General features: G+C 39.8%; 1 protein-coding gene across 11 annotated transcripts in view; it reads right to left on the bottom strand.

The window, feature by feature from the left end:
* Positions 1-20,476, bottom strand: part of LOC111255352 (glycine receptor subunit alpha-2-like) — a 108,234-nt gene that overhangs the window by 27,418 nt on the left and 60,340 nt on the right. For all 11 annotated transcript variants that reach the window (XR_015327031.1, XM_022817239.2, XM_022817238.2 and 8 more), the window contains 4 exons: positions 10,326-10,549; positions 5,053-5,135; positions 3,983-4,117; positions 120-304 (listed from right to left, as the gene is read on the bottom strand). Coding sequence is in view for 10 of the 11 variants with exons in the window: in XM_022817239.2 (XP_022672974.1) it covers positions 120-304; positions 3,983-4,117; positions 5,053-5,135; positions 10,326-10,549 (627 nt within the window). In the remaining variant the exon portion in view is untranslated. The remainder of the gene's footprint in view (positions 1-119; positions 305-3,982; positions 4,118-5,052; positions 5,136-10,325; positions 10,550-20,476) is intronic.

The following is a 20,476-nucleotide window of genomic DNA, read 5'->3' as shown; positions in this document are numbered from 1 at the left end:
TATTGTTATCATTGGAATAACATTACGTATGCATATAATGCATAGTTAGAATTACCGTTATCATTGTTATTATACCGCATGCTTATTTCAATTAACTATCACTTCGTTATCACACTGACCTTTGACGAGATCGTCAGTAGAGTTGTTACTCCGAGCGTGATGCGTGCCGGAATAGCTTCTACATCTAACCAGAAGGACACCCAAGAGATGACGACAATCAACACAGTGGGCAGGTAAGACTGGACTAGATGGTAGCCCATTGAACGCTGCAGGTGAAATTCCGCCTTTAGACAACTATATTCGCCTATAAGCGAAGCAAAAATTGAACAAATACACCGGTCGTTATCGTAAAAATCCGCGTTACACAAAAGGCGCATGACAAAGCTGGACGACGTTCAACAAAGGAGCGAGGGGAGCGGGCCTTCATTGCGGAAAGTTACGGTATTCACATATGTAAAGATTCCGTTAAAGAAGCGGCCCAGTCGCTCGATCGAACAGGGTGGGCATGAGCTATGGGCTACAATGAAAAAAGCAGAAGAAGAATTGCCGGCTCATAATTTGAGATAGCTGAAACCGAAAGGGAGAAAAGTACGTTGATAACTGGTATTACAACGCATTGCAACATAAATTATTCACAGCAGTGCCCAATATGACGCAATGTACCTTGATTCGTTAACATGTTTGGTTTATCCTTAAACTTGTATACAGTTGATATTATTTCACCTATTTTTTTTTTTATGACTCGTACAGTATCACTGATCGTGAATTAAATTTCTAAAATAAAACTTGGGGCTTCTCAAATATGCCACGTGCAGGTAAGTTCAATGTGTGAAGTTTGCAATGTAGCAGAAGATACCTAGGCGCGTTCAGAAGAAATAGAGCTAGAGAAGCTTTGAAACAAAGCTCGATGGTGGTATCCTTACCACATAAATCTATACGTCTCGCATAGAACGGAAGAATCGACGAGGTCGACATTTACGAACGCGCATGACTTGAGGGGAGTACAGGTCTCGCAACGTATAACGCATGTGTTAAAGATCAACTCTCATCTCAGGTGACCTAATCGTCGTGCCTTTCGATCTCCAAGTTGGTTTTACTGTCTATGTAAAATTTTGTCTGGCGAAACGAATAACTGCCGCATCTCTCCAAGCACCGTTTATCATTACAGAATTTTCATTAATCAGTTTGAAGTAGCCTCTGTCACTGTAATAGGCGTTATCTGCACAGATCCCTCACAAACGACAACAGAACCTTAAGTGTAAATATATATATGAATTCTATGATATGTCGTTTACGAAAGGTCGTAAGGTAAATTAAGGCCAAGTAGTGAGAGAAAAACCTAAGAGATAATCGTGACCGATATGTGTTAGTGGAATTGTGGTATCTATTTAGTTCATAAAATAGCATACGTAGAACACAGTTGTCAAGTAGATGCAATGTAATTATCACATCCAATAAGTAACCTATATATCTCTATATATATATATATATATATATATATATATATATATATATATATATATATAGAGATAGAGAGATTTAAGAGTCTAATTAAAAACCACTATTTCAAAATTTATTAAAAGCCCATATATTTTTTCACCTTGAATTCTGGCTTCGGTTAACTGCACGATATATTAATTAGTACATACTGAATACAATGAATGATTGCTTCAAGCTGAGCCTTGAATATTGAAGACTGAGCCTGCTTCAAGAAAAACTATACAGCTAAGCATTTGACTGAAAGAACCAGAGACCGATGGCTCCATTTCCATCAATGATATCTGCCATTTTTGAACTGACTGACTGACTGAATTTTTAAATGACAATTAACTTTAAAAAAAGACTGAACATGATGAAGTTTGAGCCAGTCCAACAAGAATAGTATTTTGCTTAGGCTCCTCGTGCTTTCACTAATGTCCTTTTCCATCTTTATCTTCGCAAGTTTTCAAAACGCCATCGAGTATAACATATGCCTAATTTCGAGCTAAACTTTTTTCTATCCTTATTTTTATAGTTCAGCTTTTTGCTGATAGATTTTCCACCAAAAAACAAGTGAATACATAGAGTGTGTTTTCAAGGACACGTACAATGCGGTCACCGTGTATTCTACATTACGTTCTAAGCATTCTATATTATTATTATATATTTCACTACGGCATTGAAGAACCGGTAGTTCCAACGCGTGCGCCGATTCAGCTCGGTAGCCTCCACGACGCCCCTTGCCACTCGCCGGCAGGTTCGCAAACGAATGGAGACGCGATCTCCATAGACGTATTGCAATATCACAAAATTAATATTGGACGAGACCTGTATCATACGCATATTTGGACGAGATTTTATTGCACTATAGATTCCCGCCTATTTAGATGTATGTGATACGCATAGATGGGGTGTCCGATGGTACCCGATTTGTTCAAAAAGTAGAGGGTAGTCACGAACCCATATGCTATTTTGGTTTGAGACAGTATAAACGAGGCCGACGGGCAGGCGAACGATCCAAAAAAAGATCAGATGTTGCTAAAGTTCTAGATCGCTTCACTGCACAGCTAGCACTTATTCACGTTCCAAATACTATAGAACTGAGTCCGTCGGCTGCTCTGGACGTCGAGAGAATATCACATTGTAGACCGTCGTGGTTCTTGGACCAAGGGGAAGCCAAGCAGAAAAGATTACAGGGCCAGATGCTCTAACGCACACACTGGAGCAACTCCATGCTTGCTTACAGTTATGTGTAGATACTTGGAGGATTGTTCGACAAAAGGTGTAAAACCATTTCTACATAGTTGTGTGCGGCCATGAAGTTGTTGCGTACAGCCATATCCAAACGAGTGGCAGCTCGACCCTCTGAAGCGCTTTGGAGCTAAAAACTATCATTTTACGCCAAACTGGATTTACGGGCAGCTTCTGAAATCTTCGAAGGCTTGCTAGCTTCCTGGTAACGTTACGAGTAGCACGGTAAACGTTAGTGAAGCTGACTTTTAACTGACAACAATTTGATATTAGCTTTGGTAGTTTATGGCGGTTGTATGCATGTACGGAGCTGTACGTTTGTGCGCATCTGCAGCCTTCGGACACTTAGGTTCCCAATATTTTCCCTCATCTTGCTTTGATGCCACTAGATAACCTATTTCAAGACAGAACGTCGAATATTATGAAGCCAAACGCATAAATGCATATATAATTTGCTTATGGCAGGTATAGTACGCGACAGTACTTTGACGCTATACTTTTGCATCTCGGAGGTGTCATAGACTCAAATGACGTTTCTTATTATCCAGTTTAAGTCGATGGGATTTCTCGAAAGCCTTGAGCAGAGCTATTATGATGAGCTAAACTTGGACGAGATAATTTTATCTAGATACTTGTTGTAGCAGTTTTGAATTGAATTGAATTTCAGCTATATGGATTGTAGCTATATGTATAAAAATAGTAACCTACATAGGAGTTGTTGTAACAGCAAGATGCGTGGTTTAAGCCGTAGAAAAAGATAAGTACGTTTTACACTTGAATTTATAAAGATTCCATGCACGAGTGTACACAGAATCAGCAGCAAGAAACCGGGCTGTATAAAAGCAGAGCTCGAAAAGCCATTGTATCCGCGCGACAGATTCACTCGACCTTGATGTCATACTGTGAACGTCTACAACGCGTACATTTAGTCTATACAATTTGCTCAGGCCATCATCAATCTAATCAGACACAGAGTGATCTTTTCGGCTTGCTCTTATGTAATGTTATCTGTTCGTTGACCGTCCTTGTTGCCGACGACGTGTGCGGTCATTTCTTTCATTTTATCAAAGAATGGGAGCGTATTCATGGACTCAGGTATAAATTCTTCAATACGACATCAAACCGTTACGCACTGATGGTCAAGGTCGGTTCAAGTTACTAAAGTTGCCCCGTCATACGAACGTCATTCGAGCAGTGGGATGCGGAATTACGGTCTGAATGACTGACATTTGCGCGGCGAATGATTACTCACCGAGATAGAACGTCTCGTTGCAAAGCGAGGTGCTGACATTTTGAATTTCAAATTGGGGCAGTTTTAGGTTCTCAAACAGGATGATGGGGTTCCGCTCCGACCAGTGCAGGACCAACTCGTCGGTCGTCTTCGAGACTGCAACCAAAGAATCAGATAGGGTGAAAGACTTGCGGAGGATTGAGCTGGCCAAAAATTTCAGCAATGGTGAAACAAATAGAATAAGAAACACAATAAGAAAGTGCGAAGAGAAGCGAGAGCACTGAGGTGGGAATGTGTATCATCGAGGGTGCGAAGCACGGTCTCTTGCCTCATGCGATGTTTGACTTCAATTGACACAATACAGCAGATACTAAAACACGATAGAACACAATGCTACTAGACGCAAACTTTGCTTTACCGTGCCTTACTCGAATATGTAAGTTCATTGGCGCGACAAATAGAAAAAGCAACTAGCAATAACAACGTAGGTTGGCGCCTTCTAGCTGCTTCCCGCTTCATCCCATGTGCAGTGCGCAAAGAATGTGATACATTATAACAGTGTAAAAAAAGACGACAAAAGTAAAACAGTCTGTGAGACATTTAGTATAGATAAACAAATTCAAATAGAAAAATTAGTAATGAAGAAACACAGATTGCTTGTGTTGCCCTATACCTGTTATTGTCTAAGCGGATACCGTTGTTTTCACACTAGCAGTGAGATACACATCAAGCTCTAGTATAAGGAAGAAATATAAATAACAATTAACCTCCTTCGTATGTGACCTTTCCATTAAATGACCTCATCTATCGTTTGTTGAGATAAATTTCAAAATCAATTTTTGGTATGGTACTTTTATTGTTTGCTCCTGATTTTCAAGCACCAGTGGTACAGGAACGTATACATCGTTGACTGTGACTATTTAAACCTAGCATAAGAATATTGACAATGTACTCACAAAAGTATCTGGTATTGACTGACCACCTCTTCTGAGATGCTATTAGCGGGAGTCTTGTTTTATGGAGCTTATGGAAGTAATCGACAAATCATGTAATCTATGTTATTGTTTCGTACAGGAAGTATATGTACATACACGACGCGAGCTCGATAGTGCAGGTTTGCACATCAAGGGGATACCGGTAGAGGTCCATCATACAGGAAAACGTCAACTTTAACCTGTGAAAGGAGAATCAAAAAGAGTCGAACGACAACTTCAAGTAAAATGGTTTAGCGGCAGTGATACTGATTGTTGTTAATAAAAAGTTGTATCTCTATAAACTATGTGACGATAGGCTTGCACATCGATCTCAATTCCGTTACACAAGCAAACAATTATAATTACAATAATAACAGAATATTTTACCTAATAACAACATGTTTATTTCTATATAACAATTTCGAATGATGAAAATCCATTATTAGAGGGTTAGTTACCCACTGGTCATTGTTCAGGTAAGGACTATGTAAAGTTTCACTGAACAGGGTTGCTTAATTTATGATTTCCTAGTCGGGAGCAAATAAACCGGACGCTACACCTACCACACTGTGCTGATCATTATATATGGTCATTTAGAAAACTTGGTAGTACAATGCTATTCATGTTATGGGGGCGTTTTCCGTCCGCTTTTGCCTGTGTCAAGTGTTTGACGATACGTATATGCGCATTAGAGCCCTGCACTGGGACGCCCCCACGCGGACAATATTGCTGCCAGATACTTTTTGTTACTGCGTAGAAAGCGAGATATAATATACGTGCTGTATACAGAGTCGACGCACAGGACCTATCACTTGCTTATCTGACCTTTCGCTGGGGTTACGAACTAGAATATAAAAGGAGCTTTCCCAAGAATCATTTACTTTAGATTACTCTCACCATCGGCGAATCACATCGCTATCAGCAAACATGTAGAAAAGGGTAAAACCTTTTGACAGTATGAAGAAATAATAAATCTTCACATTTGATTTTTTAGCTATAATTATTATCGCGCTTTGCGCCTGTACTACTTTAACAGATCTAGAGTGAAAATTCACGATTTGTCAAGAGACTATTGCTCCATTCCGTATGCATTCACTAAGATTAATAATTGTCAATCGCTTGTCATACCGCGCTATTTTTTTTATTTTAATTTTTTTTACGATGGCATACTTAGTTATTTTGTCTACGTCAGCAAATATTCGGAATCAACTTCTTTTAGGTTGAGAATCAAGAGGTTGCCCCCAGTTGGAAATTTAACCGGAGTGTATCGTTCTAAACCTATCAGGATACCTTCCTTTATTGTTATTATATTATGTGAAACCTTGCTAATAATTATTATTATTTTCCCATAATCGTTATTAATTTATGGTAATAATTTTCGTGGCGCGAAGATTTGAACGAACGTGGCTGCACGATTACCTCATTAACGTATTCAAAGAAATGGAATGGGTGAAGACATTAGGAAGCCAGATGACGCTGCATTTAAACTGATTTGACAAGTAACTATCCTACGACCTGAATCTCATCGGATAACCCTGGCCGAAATAATGCTTGAACTCTAGTACCATTATAGACTGATATGATTCTGAATGAATGCTTCGGAAACTTAGAATAATTTCGAACTGTGTTGTGGCGAAAAGCTCCGGACACTAAGGGCATCGGTCGAGGGTAAATATTATGTTATTACGTTTATTAAGAACTGGGATCATTGCAAGCAATTAATCGCACTAGGCATCGTTGCCTCAATGAACAGGGGTCGATGCATATTTGTGAACGCGTTTTTCTGAAGCCAGTTAAACAATAATAAGTAGATCAACAATAATAAGTAGATCAACATGCACGAGGGGCAATCAAAATCTGTTGCGTTGCTATGCGAACGTGCATATTACGTGCATGCATAACTAGCAATGTGATCTCATTGGATTAGGCAGTGGCTTAGCAATAGTAGTTTACAAACTGACAGTGTAAATAATGAACAGGCATTCCGCAGATACTGTCTATTAGTACTAAATCAAAATGGCATTCACAGCTTATCTCAGTCAAATTATGATAAAACACTTTAGAAACGATGCTTCTATTCTACCACAGCCTGTGATACTTCGTCGTAATTAGCAGAGTAGTTATATCTAACTGAATAGCTAGAGAAAATCGACAGTTTATAATGGATGTGCTGTGGAAACAGCAAATAAAACGTGCGCGCTCAAAGTTTCTGGAGGAACTTCTTCTCACTACATCAGTGTACACCCGCTGTACCTATGAAGTGCTACCTGATCTTTCGCGAGTGCTAATATACTAATCAATTTTTTCGCGACCTAATAATGTACTAGGAAACCGCAGTGTGTCGCAAATGAAGACTAACATGGGCAGAATTTATTCAGCAGAAAAGTCTCCAATTTTAGTGGAAAGTTGTCGTAAAACGCCACACGACTCTCTTCATTTATCCTTCCACTTGAAGGTTTTTCTCTTTAGGTCTAAATAGGTAAAAGATAGATTTAAGGTAGAAGTTATTTAGCGTATTTGCATTCGGCTCTCGAGCTGAGGATATCGATAGGGAAAAATCAGAAAATGAATGACTATTAAGCTGTACTGCATCCTGATCACTAAACGCAACGATTCCAGCGAAATTTAGCTCAAGCCAGCCAATGATCCCTGTGGAAATATCCGATCAAGGCGTGGTAACCGTATCCTTGTCTGCAAATATTTGCCTCGCCATTGTCACTGACGAAGAATGACAATAGTATACGGGTATGCATGTACGAGATAAAGCACGAACCCATGTCTGTTGTGGATTCTTTAAATGAAATAGAAATCTCTGAGGGAAACGTATTTAAATTATTAGGAAAATATTAGTCATTGCTATTACTATCGCTATCATAAATTAGACGTTCTTCACATATTGGCGCACTCAACAATGTGAAATAAAGATAAATTAACGGATAAACTGATGTCCAGTCAATGAATACTCCGTAGTACTATGAACTTGATACACTTGTAGGTCGACCAACGTTTCTCCTCATTTGTATTAGAACTCATCTCTAAAAAGCTGATTTTATTTCTTTCCATGTCATCTGACTGAAAATGAACAAAACTCCCTCGGAACAGAAGCCATGGGACAAATCCTATAGTTCACAGCATTTTGGACCTGGCAAGCTTTCCTTCGATCATCCCTTCATTTACAACAAAGCGGATAATGGAAAGAATGGGTTGTCGATAGCCGTATAGATGACATGGTGCGATAGCCAAATTATTGATAAGGGTTGCACTGAAGCTTCGCTCGCATTCGCAACAGTCGCTTCTAGCGTCCCTGTCAGTGAATAAGACATTGTTACTACATTACCCTAGTCTTCGCTAGACATATTACGTACTTCTTTGAAAATGAAAGTTCTATAATGTCGTGTCATACGCGCAATTAGTTCTGTCACACAAGTGTTACTGGAATAGAATAGCTCCTTCCCTCGTCGTGCAAAGGTCTCGGAGGATACGGAGCGCCCTCACTTATTTGAGCGAGCACATCTATTGTCGAACGACGTACGATATCGGAAACAAAGGAACATCCTGTGCAGGGCATCACTCGAACTAATCAAAACGAGCGACTTCGACTGGGTGAAAACTGGCGTTTTAGGGGCACTCTGTCCACGGAGCAGAGTTAGGCTCCTTGTTGGGGGCGATCGGTCCGTTTGTAGCGAATCCAACCGCTGGCTGAGGCCGGCAACGCAACAGTAGGCGGCAAGTCGCAAAAAAAAGAAGAAGCGACCGCACAATCTTCCTGCGCTATAGAGCACAGGCCATTACCTAATGCTCTAGATGCGACTAGAATGATCTAGCCGTGAATGTGTAACTGGTGCCCTATCCACAACTAGACAAAGCGTAATAACGGCAAACAAACGACGCGTTGTCTACTTTCAACCCACGTCTTTTATTAGATCCCACAGCTCAATACGCGCAGCGACGTGTTCCTCCGCAGTCCAGTGCGCCTAGACTCTATATGTCTATATAGAGGAAGTGTGGATAAGCCGAGGAAGTATGTCGACGTGAGAGGGAAACAGCTAGCAATATGATCATTCAAATAGAAAACAATAAACAGTACGGAATGTTTCGCCGGATGCTGCAGAAAGCCTCTATCGATTCATTCGCGACCCGCCAATTGAGTGGACCAGGAAAATGCAGTAAATCAATCAAGGAGACAGCGGAACTGAACAACCGTGAGGGTAACCTTATAAGTGGAAAAAAATTGTAGACCTGCTATCTTGACGCGTAGTAGTGTATGTGAAGTTTATTAGTTTTCTCAAATGCGCAAACCGAAAAAGTTTATTTTCGAACCGCTGATTTGCCGACTAGCTTCAATAAGAATACATAGCTCATAATGCAATATAATATTAATAGCTCAAATAAATGACGCAATGGAAATCAAATCGGAGATAGACGTTCAGGCAAACGTTGAACATTTACGGGCAAATGAAACAAGAATGCCTTATGGAAGAGCAATTGTCCTATATCTATGTATATATAGGCCAAGTGTTCTGTACGTAAATAAGGAGTGTTTCTTTCGATTGCCTTACAAATCTCGGCTCTTTACATACATTTAGTACTGTATCTATGGGATCTGCGAACAAATTTTCGACGGACATGTCGACGGTACTTTCATAGCAGGATTCTGTCAGCCTTCATATTTCAGGGGAGCCTTGTCTTGAGAAACAGGCCAGCAAGCAACGGTTCGGCAATCGCAGCTTCTTTCGAAAAAATGGATACGGCCTATTGCCGCTAACGCATCTTCATCACTGATGAAAAAGTAGCATAATGAGTAGAAGCCTTGTTTTGAGTAGAGTCACTATGCTAAAGTCAGCTATACATCGACGGCATTGCGCAGAATAATATGTAACAACATTTAACAAAGCCACGCCTCTCTGAGCTCTGTCCATAGCTGCACTCGATTTTAAGTTTGCTATTATAGAACCTTTTACGTTTCCGTGAGCGTCAGTTACTTGGCTTCTGTTGTGCTTATCAATAACATTTGCCCGATACGGCCGAAAGTAGAAACGCTTTGAATAGCAGCGTACCGATATTACGGCATATGATTACGTTTAGATTGATTCTTCATATTTAAACGCTTCTTACAGCGTATCAAAACAGAAAAAAAGAAATTTTGTCGATTTTAGTCGGTTTATATGTACGTGGTTGAGTATCGGCAGTATCGACTCGGTGCATATAGCATCCTCATTCGATCCATTGTATCATATCCCCTACTTAAGAAGATGCCAGTGAAGCTTGCATTTCATAGCTTCTTGGCACCTTGAATTGATTGTATCGATGCGTTTTTTTCAGGTTTTACCAAGCAAACTGTTGCCGTAAGCTAGAAAGATGTTGTAAGCTTAATAAATGGGGCAGTTTACCTTAGCATGTAAAGTATCATTCCATGAGGAGTCAGCCGAACCAATACATTGGGTACCGTTACAAACTGGAATTCAGCATGTTTTGCATTCGCGAAGAACACTTCTGGCTTCCATATTTTTTGCACGAGCTTCGGGTCGTTGAGGTCAAGAGGGGCTGAGATGTTCACTTTTGCGAGTCGGCCATCGTACCACCGTTGTCGAAGATACAGGTCCACCTCATAGTCCTAGAAAATATAATTAGAATAAATGAGCAATGATATTCGGCTCTCTCTCTCTCTCTCTATATATATATGTATATTCAAATTTTTTTTATTCAATTTTTTCACTTTTGAATATATATATATATATATATATATTCAAAGGTGCTAGGTTTTCGGTGAGACACAAAATTATCGACGCCTTGGTACAACTCTATTAAATGAGAGTCTCTGGGTCAGACCAAGCCGAAAAAAAGGACCTCAGGCCGTAGTATTGCTTTTGGGTATTTCCGTCGATTGTACACATGCTCAAGGTGACACAGTAATATATAACGTCATTTGCATATTACTAAAAGCTTTGTTTCTTTCTTCTTAATAACAGATTCCCACACACAACAGATATTTATCCTGTAGAATATCACATTATTATAGAATAGAAGTGCTATTATCTAAATAGAGGTGTCGGTTACTTTACTTTAAATGTTAAGATATAGAAAATCAACTCTGTCGTAATTGAGCTCGTAGTCCATAGTAGAACGTACTGCATTAACGAAATGATATATAAACAGTGCATCATCAAAAACATCCACAGATGCAGGCTTCCCCAACAAACTGCTTTATTACCAAAGCATACTTTGGACTAAATTTTCCGAAAGGACATTTTACTGAAAACGATGCCACGATCGATCGTAATCGATAGTTAATCGCACCGTAGGAACAGGCCAATACGCAGACAATGAGAAAGGGGCGGCCATCAAGAGTAGAAATATTCACAGAAATGCAATTTGTAACGCGTAGAGCCTGCGCGGGAGAACACTTGCAAAGAAGCTTTCTGCAAGGAATACTCGCTACATTAACTTTTCGTGTGTACGAGGACTCGTGGCACTGTTATCAGCAAATACGCCCAAAAGGAAACTGCCCCTCATTCTAATCCATGTCTCTGCGCATATAGCTGGAAGCAACTCACGACTGCCAGTGGACCATTCGCACAGAGGTCCAAATACGCTTGATTGGTAGAACCGTTGTATCATTCAAATTAACTATATGACCACTGATATAGTTCAGTATACATTTCATTTTGCCATTGGCTAGCATGGGGATGTTTGAACTAGCCAGGCACAAAAAATAATTGTACGTACCTGTCTTAAAAATCATCACAATGTTTTCAGCTTTGTTCTTATTATTATTTAGCAACACAATTCGACGCACGGACACCATTATCTCACGGGGTGTACTGAAAGCGTACGCAGCGCAAATGAGTCATGCATTTGTTTCAAATGGCGATTTTATATGCTGATCTGATATGATCAGGCAGTGAATATAAGCGGTCTACTATAGATAGAAACACTAGTGAACTATAGGCTACAAAGCAGCCTAATCTGAGATCTACTCTCAGGTAGGTAGATCTCAGGTTAGGTTTAACATTCCCCTGACTTTTTTTGAAGCAGGCATAAAGCAAGCGCGCCAAAATTATAGACGAGAGAGAAATTACGGATAAAAACGTTCAATTTAAGATAGATAGTGTTTGCTTCTTGCTACTTGTCCGCTGTTACTCGTTGTATTAGATTTCTTGATGGAACTTCAGTTACTTTTAAAATATACCGCTAACTTACCTGTTACCTTTGGTAGTAACAACTGGTATAACCATGAAGAGAACGACGTTGTAGCCGCGTATTCATCAAAGATTCTTTTATTATACAGCCGAATGGCTCATTTATTCTCGAGAAGAGATCTGCTAAAGACAATGATTCTGTACGACACAGTCGGTCACTCAACAAAACTGAAAAAGGTACCCTTCTTCTCAAAAAGAACTGTGCACGTGGTTATAGGAATTGATGATTCTAAACATTTACCGTTGTCGAAGATCATGTCTTATCTACCACAGGCCCAGATGGAGTTACAAGCAAATAGATTAAATCCAATTAATTCGATAATATTTTCTCTCACTATGCTTTAGGTTTTTCTAAATAAATATCTTATGAAAGGTAGAGTAAAAAAAAAATAGATGAATGTGAGCAGGATCCAGTGTATTCGAGGACAGTCTCCGCTAAGCGAGTGCAAGCATATGCATGAATGTTTGTTGTATATAGATATTTAAATATAAAGCCCAAGCACTATAGCGATTATAACGGGTCTGCGAGTACAGGTGGAAGCGGGCATAAAACAATAAGGAGACAACGTCATACGTAAATCAGCTAACGTCGAACGCCTATAGGATACTAACACTGGAGTTAACCTTCGTAACTCAATATCGCGCCGGGTAACGAGGCACTATATATGAAAAAAAAAGTCATTATTCCTTCGTTGTTTCTAAACACATCGTTAGTCACATAGGTTCTAAATTAGGTAATCATGATCGTTGGCCGTTATTAAAGCAGAAACGTATACAGGGCATGGCACGCTTCATGGATCATGCCTGCATGTGCACCATGAAATCGGCAGGTGAATTTACAAGGTCTGAAAAGTTAGGAACACATGTCAATCAAACAGCTAGTAAGCTTTCCATATATTTTCCCTTACGATTGGAAATCAAATAAAGATTCATTCAGTGCAGCATGTTTATTTTATAGTAACCCTCTAAACACCTCGTGCATCCATTAGTGAGTGTGCAAAAACTTTATGGCCTTTCGCGTATCTATGCCTATCCTTCTTTCTTTTTCGCTTTCTCTTTCGTTCGAATCATGCCAGGCGCGAGCTAATCTGTAATCACAAATGTATATACTTTGGAGCATAGAGATTGGCAACTAGACATAAGCTTGCGCGGTGAGCTCCGGCGAGGCAAGCGCCACCTTGCCACTCGAATACTTCAGACGACGGAAAAATGCAAGTCGGAAAATAGTGGATACATTTACTACTGCTTACCATCACTTCACAGCAACAGACTTCCTGTAGAATGTATTTCTTTATAGGTAGTATTGCCGCTCTAGAAAACGCCCCGCATGTGCGGGGTAGCTCGCCAAGCTCATTAAGTGGCAAAGGTCCGGGTATGTCGTCCCAGGTCTGCAAATCATTTTCCCGCCACCCTGGCCTGTCATGCCTAGGCCCCTCGCTCCCTGCGCGACAGCGTGTAAGTTTAACCCGATCATAAACTGCCGTCACGTTTAATTTCGCGTTCACTTGCAAAGTCATGACTCAAGCCAATGGCTCTATAAGTGATTCCAAAAAATCTGTCTATAGCGACTCTAGATAGAGACATTATATGAATCCTGCACTTGGGACGCGATATGACTATAACCTATACTAGTTGTAGGGTAAATGCTTTGTATGCCTATAGAATAATATTCTATTCAAGATATAGATTCAGGAACCCATGGGTCTGTTTATCTCTATCTAATTTGGTAGCGAGCGTCATAGACTGCCTTGCCTAACTTTTGTCTCTTCATAGGATTGAACAGACATGCAATTTTAAGTACTAAACTACAAAGCCTTACAAGAGAAACAATGACGAATTTCTAATTTAGGGAAAACTAGCTATAGAATTTAAACAAATGGCATCTGCATGGCCAATTTCGCATACTATACATGTCAGCCAATCACTCCCCAATCTAAACCGTCAATCGTAATGTATTCGATCTCGTTTACAAACTAAAGATCTAGACCCGGTCGTTTTATGGTTCCGCTAATCGAACTCAACGGTCCATGCTCCCTTAGGATCGAATCCGCTTTTGCTTTGTCGAAAAATCGACGATGTAAAAGAATAACTCCGTGTCTTGGAGAAGTCACAATATCACAGACAATGGTTATATAGTTTTGCCGCTATAACGATACGATGTTCGAGCATCGTAAGCTGCGCCAAGGTGGCGGTATATAGCTCTAACTGGAGGTAAGGTACAAGAGATTATTGCGTATAAGTTGAGAGCAGAAGTGACCTTCATATTTGCCAAAATCAGGTTCATTAGCCAGGCTTCCAGAATATTAAAGCATTTTAAGGCGTATCTCTGTCACGACATCAGGGGCAAACGCTTATAAAGAAGCCCGACACAATTTTTTCTTTTTGCATGCCTGCGATGGGACCAGGCTATATATTTTTTATTTAGCTAAAACCAACCAATATTACTTATCCAGCTCACCGATCGACAGAGTGTTTGCTAAGTAAATATGAAAAAAGTATGGCTTTTTACAGCCTGCAGAAATTATTTGAAATTATAATCCCTTTGGGTCTTAGTACAGTGAAGTAATACGGCCTTCAATTGATTAACAGCATTCATTGGATGTTTTTTTTGCTTATGTATTAACAATAATATATTTTATAATGCGTAGTAATTACTTTAAAAGGACATGAGTATACCGTTCCTTGCTATGGCCACATTCTGTCACTCATGCATAAAACATACTTCTGTCATACAGATATATATCCTGTACGTCGGTCCTATCTGGTCGACTGCATCGATTCTCATCGGAACGCACAATAGCGCTAGCTATGCTATGGATATTAATTTTAGTATTCGTATTTTTAGCCTATTGGTTAAGCCTACTTGAACGCAAAGGCCATTGTTATTGGTTGACTTAGGTTTTCAGTGGATCGTTGCATAAACCTAAAACCGTTTTACATTTCTATGCGACTGTCCCTCTACAGTTATTATTTCCAAGTAGTTTAAAGATCGTCTCTTAGGTCAACGCTCGCTAATTGTTTTATGGGGGCACGGCTTTCTTCTTGCATTCCATATTGTACCGGTATACACTGTTGAAATGAAGACGTGTCCCCCAGGGTCAATCTAGACCTTGTATTACACTAACCAAGTTACGGATCGATTGGCTGTTAGTGGCCAATACATTTTCTGCTTTCAGCTCCGGCTTCTCTATCTCCTTTTCCAATTGTAGGCTGATGTTAAAACCAGTTCTAATCGTTATTTGTTTCATCATGAAACATCTGTCTCATCTATGAATAGATGCATATACGACGAGCGCTCATCGTGTACCGTGTGAACAGGCTGAACACCTTCCTTTTTTTTTCGTATCGGTGTATTTGTCCATAGTGATGAAGGAGGAAGGATCAAGTAGACCGGCTTAAGAAGGTCCGAAAACGCCAAAAAAGCATCAAGCATCGGCAGCGTCTTGGATTATACTATTTTTGCAGCTCGATTGTAATTGGCATGAATGTGTTACATCGGTAGACCGCACATGTTTGTAGTAAATTGTGCAAAGAGATAGATGTCCAAAATGAGCGCCGTTATATGCCTTCGCCGTAAACACCGAGATACTTCTTATCCACATCGACAGCACGCGCGGACGGAGCGAAAACTGCCTCTTGAACTGAAAATCTAAATGTAATAAGGCTCTAAAGTAAAACCTACCGTGAGCTCTTGCGTGGTACACTATACGAGTCAGATCGCTTACAGCTTCAGTTTACTGTTAACTATACTAAGCAACTACGGTAAGCAGAAGACACGTCTATGAGAACATTAACGCGTTTCACATTATAATGGGGCCTGTGTGGTATTTTGACTTTGAGCTGCTATTGCCAGGCGTGTCATCTGCGGGCGTGGACAAGCGTTACGATCGCAAAAATTCAATACATAAATAGTTCGAAGTATAAATAATGCTTTGGTACCTGATTGACTTAGCTGAACGGTTACTTCGACGTAAGGTCATATATGGGTGACGTTTGACGATCTACATTATATAGATGGAAATGAATAGAAAGACTCAACTTTGCATGCTGGTTCACTCAAAGTGAGAAGTAAGTTCGTCACCATTGGCGTTCCGGAAATTGTAGCACCGCGATATGGAAATGTCGGTGATGTTTGATTCTGATCGTCAAACAGAATATGGAGAAAAATGCATAAATTATTTAGAGACCTCCTGGGAATGTTGTTATGTGATTACGCATTAGGGCAGAGCCTTCTTTGCCAGTCGTATTCGAACAACATATAAATTATTTCGATGAGGTGAAAACGGCTCATTGCGGAAGATCAGAGTCTTATATTTCTTGGAAGCAAATCAGTTATGTATTTAAGCAGAATCGGTCATACATCTTTCTACTTTTGAAGTGATGACATTAAAACTTTACAGCTTGTATGGCTATTCGTTAAATCTAGAGATTTTAGTATCATTTGTTAACATCTGCAAGGATTCACAAATTGCATGATTCTCGTAGTAAAGCCCGTTGCAGATATATAGAGATTTTGCCTCGCGGAGTTTATTGTCTCGGTGGTCGGCGGAGCTCACTTGGCTGATTTAAGCTAGTTCCTAGAGTCCAAAACGCTCTCTGTGGAAATTAACTTCTATAAGAAACAAACCAACTAGTGTATATTCTATATTGTAACATCAGCCAGTTATGGGAGTTCTTCACGCGGAAGCATATATCTTAATTTTAGACGATAACTACAGTCATAGCTAACAATATATGGCAATGAATATTTAACGCGGATGCCTTTACACGTACTTCTATACCGCTAATTTGCATGTTGAGTGTTCAGTTTTCACAATGTCCATGAGCCTATTCTTTTATTTAGTATTTTTCTTCCTTGTCCCCTTTCTTCGGTTCCTCGTAGTAATCACTGGACTATCGGCGTAGCATATATATCTTAGCGTCTTATAATGAGACGCTCTGTGAATGTCCTGCCTGAGAGAGGTTTTTATGAATGATTACTTTGGTCCTAAACTATTTCGAGCGCGAGCTTCCTAAACAAAACACGCCAATTGCCATTTCAAGAATGGTCTTGCCGAAAAGTTCTTGGGATTGTTATTCTGTTTTAAAGCGATGGTATCGGTCTTAAGTCGTTTATGGGAAGGTGCTATGGATTTTTTAATTTGAGTACCCAAATTTTAGACCAAAACCGGCACACATGCTGTGAGTCAACATCGGTTTCCCAACTGCTATAACGCGTATAGAAACGCCTCTGAAAGTCAGTGTGGTCCCTATTCTCAGTCGTTCACTAACAGAAAATTCTATTTCCTTATTTGTCATGATTATTTAGTAAACCTCTATCGAAAGAATTTAGCTGAAACTATCGATGTCTATAACTTGGTTAAGCGAGTATATAAACGTCTTGATGCACTCAAATTAGGAGCCGAATCTTTTCATGGAAGATTAAATACAATATTATGCGGCTACTGTTAGGAGGGTTCCGGACCTTGTGTGTCGTACGATCGTGAACAAGGACCTGTTAATTGATAGCGATGATATACGCATAAGCTCGAAAGCAGCCTCGTAGTGAAGTCAAATTAGCTATCTAAAGATGAGTAGGGATCGAAAAAATTACTAGGGTACACTTATCTAAATAGGCACTAGAATACTCTCAATCCTCTCTTAAACAACTACTAAAATAGGACCAAAACCGTTCGACCTGGTTTCTGTTGTGCCACGAACAATATGTGAGCCTTTAGCGGGGAATTACCACGAGAATATTTTGGGCTCTTAAGAAAAACATATCATGGCAGCCATTGGGTATCTGATTATTGGCAAATTTGGTTATTTCGTCAATTAAATGAACTCTTATCTAAACGAAAAACATGAAGAGAGGCAGAAAGCAGCAGCACTGTCTTATCTTCTAAAGTGCTATCAAGAGCTTCTATAGCGTTTTGGTCATGCGCGGCATCTTGAACACGTCTTAAGAATAGATTTCATTTGTATACATTCATTACGTAGCAGATTTAAGTGACAATGAGCTTCACGAGCGCGTAGCATCGTGACATCGTTCCTAACCATTAGCCTATTTATCGTCATATAGTTTTTTGTTTGTCACGGCCGCTGTTCCAACGAACCTTCGTGCAGCACTTCAACATACTGTGATGCAACCTACTCTTCGGGTGGTAACCTTAACGATCATTGACGATTGAAGATTGTTGTTCTAAGGCGACCAAGAGTGGTCCTAATTTCTTTCACTGAGTCGGAAGGATCTGAACCGCTTTAGGCTGTGGTTAGTGGCTGTGGTTGAAGATCTGTTAATTATAACCTGCATTGGGTTGAGGAAGAAAAAGTGAAGCCTGGGTATTTCTACCATCGCTCTTGATACCCTATCAAAGAAAACTTAGCCTACAGGCCCAAAGGAGCAGCGAACAGAAATCGTTCTCTTACTCGGTAGCATTAGAATAAATATGTCTTTCTTAGTAAATGCGGTTCTTTAAAGTTCTCATTTGCTTACGAAAGATTGAAGGGGTCAGTCATTATTATATAGCAATTTATTATATTATTATATAGCAAGGGATTGTAAAGCAAACAGTCTTACGATAAATAAACGTGGGAAGGCACAAAGCAAAACGAAGCATTCACCAGTTCATAATTATTTTGATTCTTTCTTCATAAAGTTTTAGTGCTGCTATTGTTGAACTCGATTCTGTGTACAGAGATTCAGGACATGATTTTGCCTGGCGAGGCGTTTTTGTTGGGTTCCTTAAAGCTACCATAGGACAGTTTACGGCAGTCTACTTATCGACATTAATGGTGAGCCAACAAGGCGACGTAACACTTACTTCAACTTTGTTACGATCTCTGTGCAATTTCACGAACGGAACTGTCTTGTATTTAATATCAAAGGAAACATATAATATTATGACAGATGTTAGGAGTTACATGTTTTCCTTTTTTTGTAGATATTTACCCAGATACGAAATATCTGTCGGATGGAGCACAGGCGTTCTTAGTGGCACCTGTCTAGCTGACGTCAATGGCAAGCGATGCTATGTAAGACTCTCACTTATTCGCACACCTATTGTCGGGGGTTTCGGATTGTAAATGAAGAGTTGCTCTCGGCAAAAAAGACAACCTTAAACAGCCTAGTTATCTCCAATGGGAGTGTAGATCGTCGTTCAGTGCCTATGCGAAGAGGCATCAGGTCTTATATTATGGAAAAAAGTAGAAATAGGTCAATGAACTATTAGTTAGAGAATATATTTGACTTTATACAAGGGTAAAAGTAAGTAGAAATCAGCATGTGTAATGTAGATTCAGACTAAACCATACAGTTAAGCCAGTTGGACTGCTTTAATAAAAAAAAGTATCTAACACAAAAATGCATATCGAAGAGATACGTAATAATATTGTTTCGTGTACAGAATATAGGTAATCGTTAATTTTAGCATTCTACGCGAGGACCTTGTTGACAGACGAACATATCGATTGCGATTGCGTTATCGATCATTCAGCGGAGGTTTTTTGTTTACAGCTTCGTGTGGACGATGTAGTTGTTATACAACCTAATAATAATTTCGATTACGAAGAAAGAAATAGAGCTAAGGCAAGAAGTTAGATATGGCTAAATTCGAAACTTTTCCCGAGTTGTTAAATTTTCATATGCTTGCTGAGCGGATTCAGCCTTGGGACTCTTATTTAAGAGTAACAGAGTTTCGCGAGTCGTTTGAGATTTTTCACTTCATATTCGTTCTGCATTCAGTTCGAGGTCATTTACAATTCAGCTTCTAGGATCATTCTCTCCAAGGGCCTACGCTTTTGACCAGCCTATGCTAAGGACATAAGTATATTTGTTTATGCTTCCTCAGTATGTATCAAGCGCATTTCGAATAGACAAATAGATCCGTTCAAGCTCCGGATTATTTGCAAAAGAAGTGGCTAAACCAAGCACTATGCTTGACATGACCTTTTTCCATTGACCTTGCCCCCTACGTCTTTTTCCCTAGCCACCCGTTGCACGAACGATAGCCAAAATTGATTCAATCTTGCTATTCGTTGAAGACGTTTTAAGCAATGTCTTTTTTCTTTTTTTTTTTTTTTGTTTGCCACATTAGCCATCGTAGTGACGTGTCCAGAAATACGCCGCCGTAGTCGCAGGTGGAACATGATTTTGCAGTTTCGCTTGGGAAATCATTACGATGCGCGCTTCCGTAGTTGACAGCACATTAGTAGCATTCCGATGAGTTTTTAGAAGCAGCGTAGTCATCACTCGAACAAAGTTACAGCTCAGGAGAACATTTGTTCGTATTCTGTCACGGCTTTGACGTGAAATCTGCGCTATTTAGCACGAGGACATATTCATTCGTCATTATCTAAGAATC

Source organism: Varroa destructor, unplaced genomic scaffold, assembly GCF_002443255.2.
Source record: "Varroa destructor unplaced genomic scaffold, Vdes_3.0 BEIS01000001.1, whole genome shotgun sequence".
NCBI classification, from domain to species: Eukaryota; Metazoa; Arthropoda; class Arachnida; order Mesostigmata; family Varroidae; genus Varroa; species Varroa destructor.
This window is presented reverse-complemented; position numbering and strand designations above follow the sequence as displayed.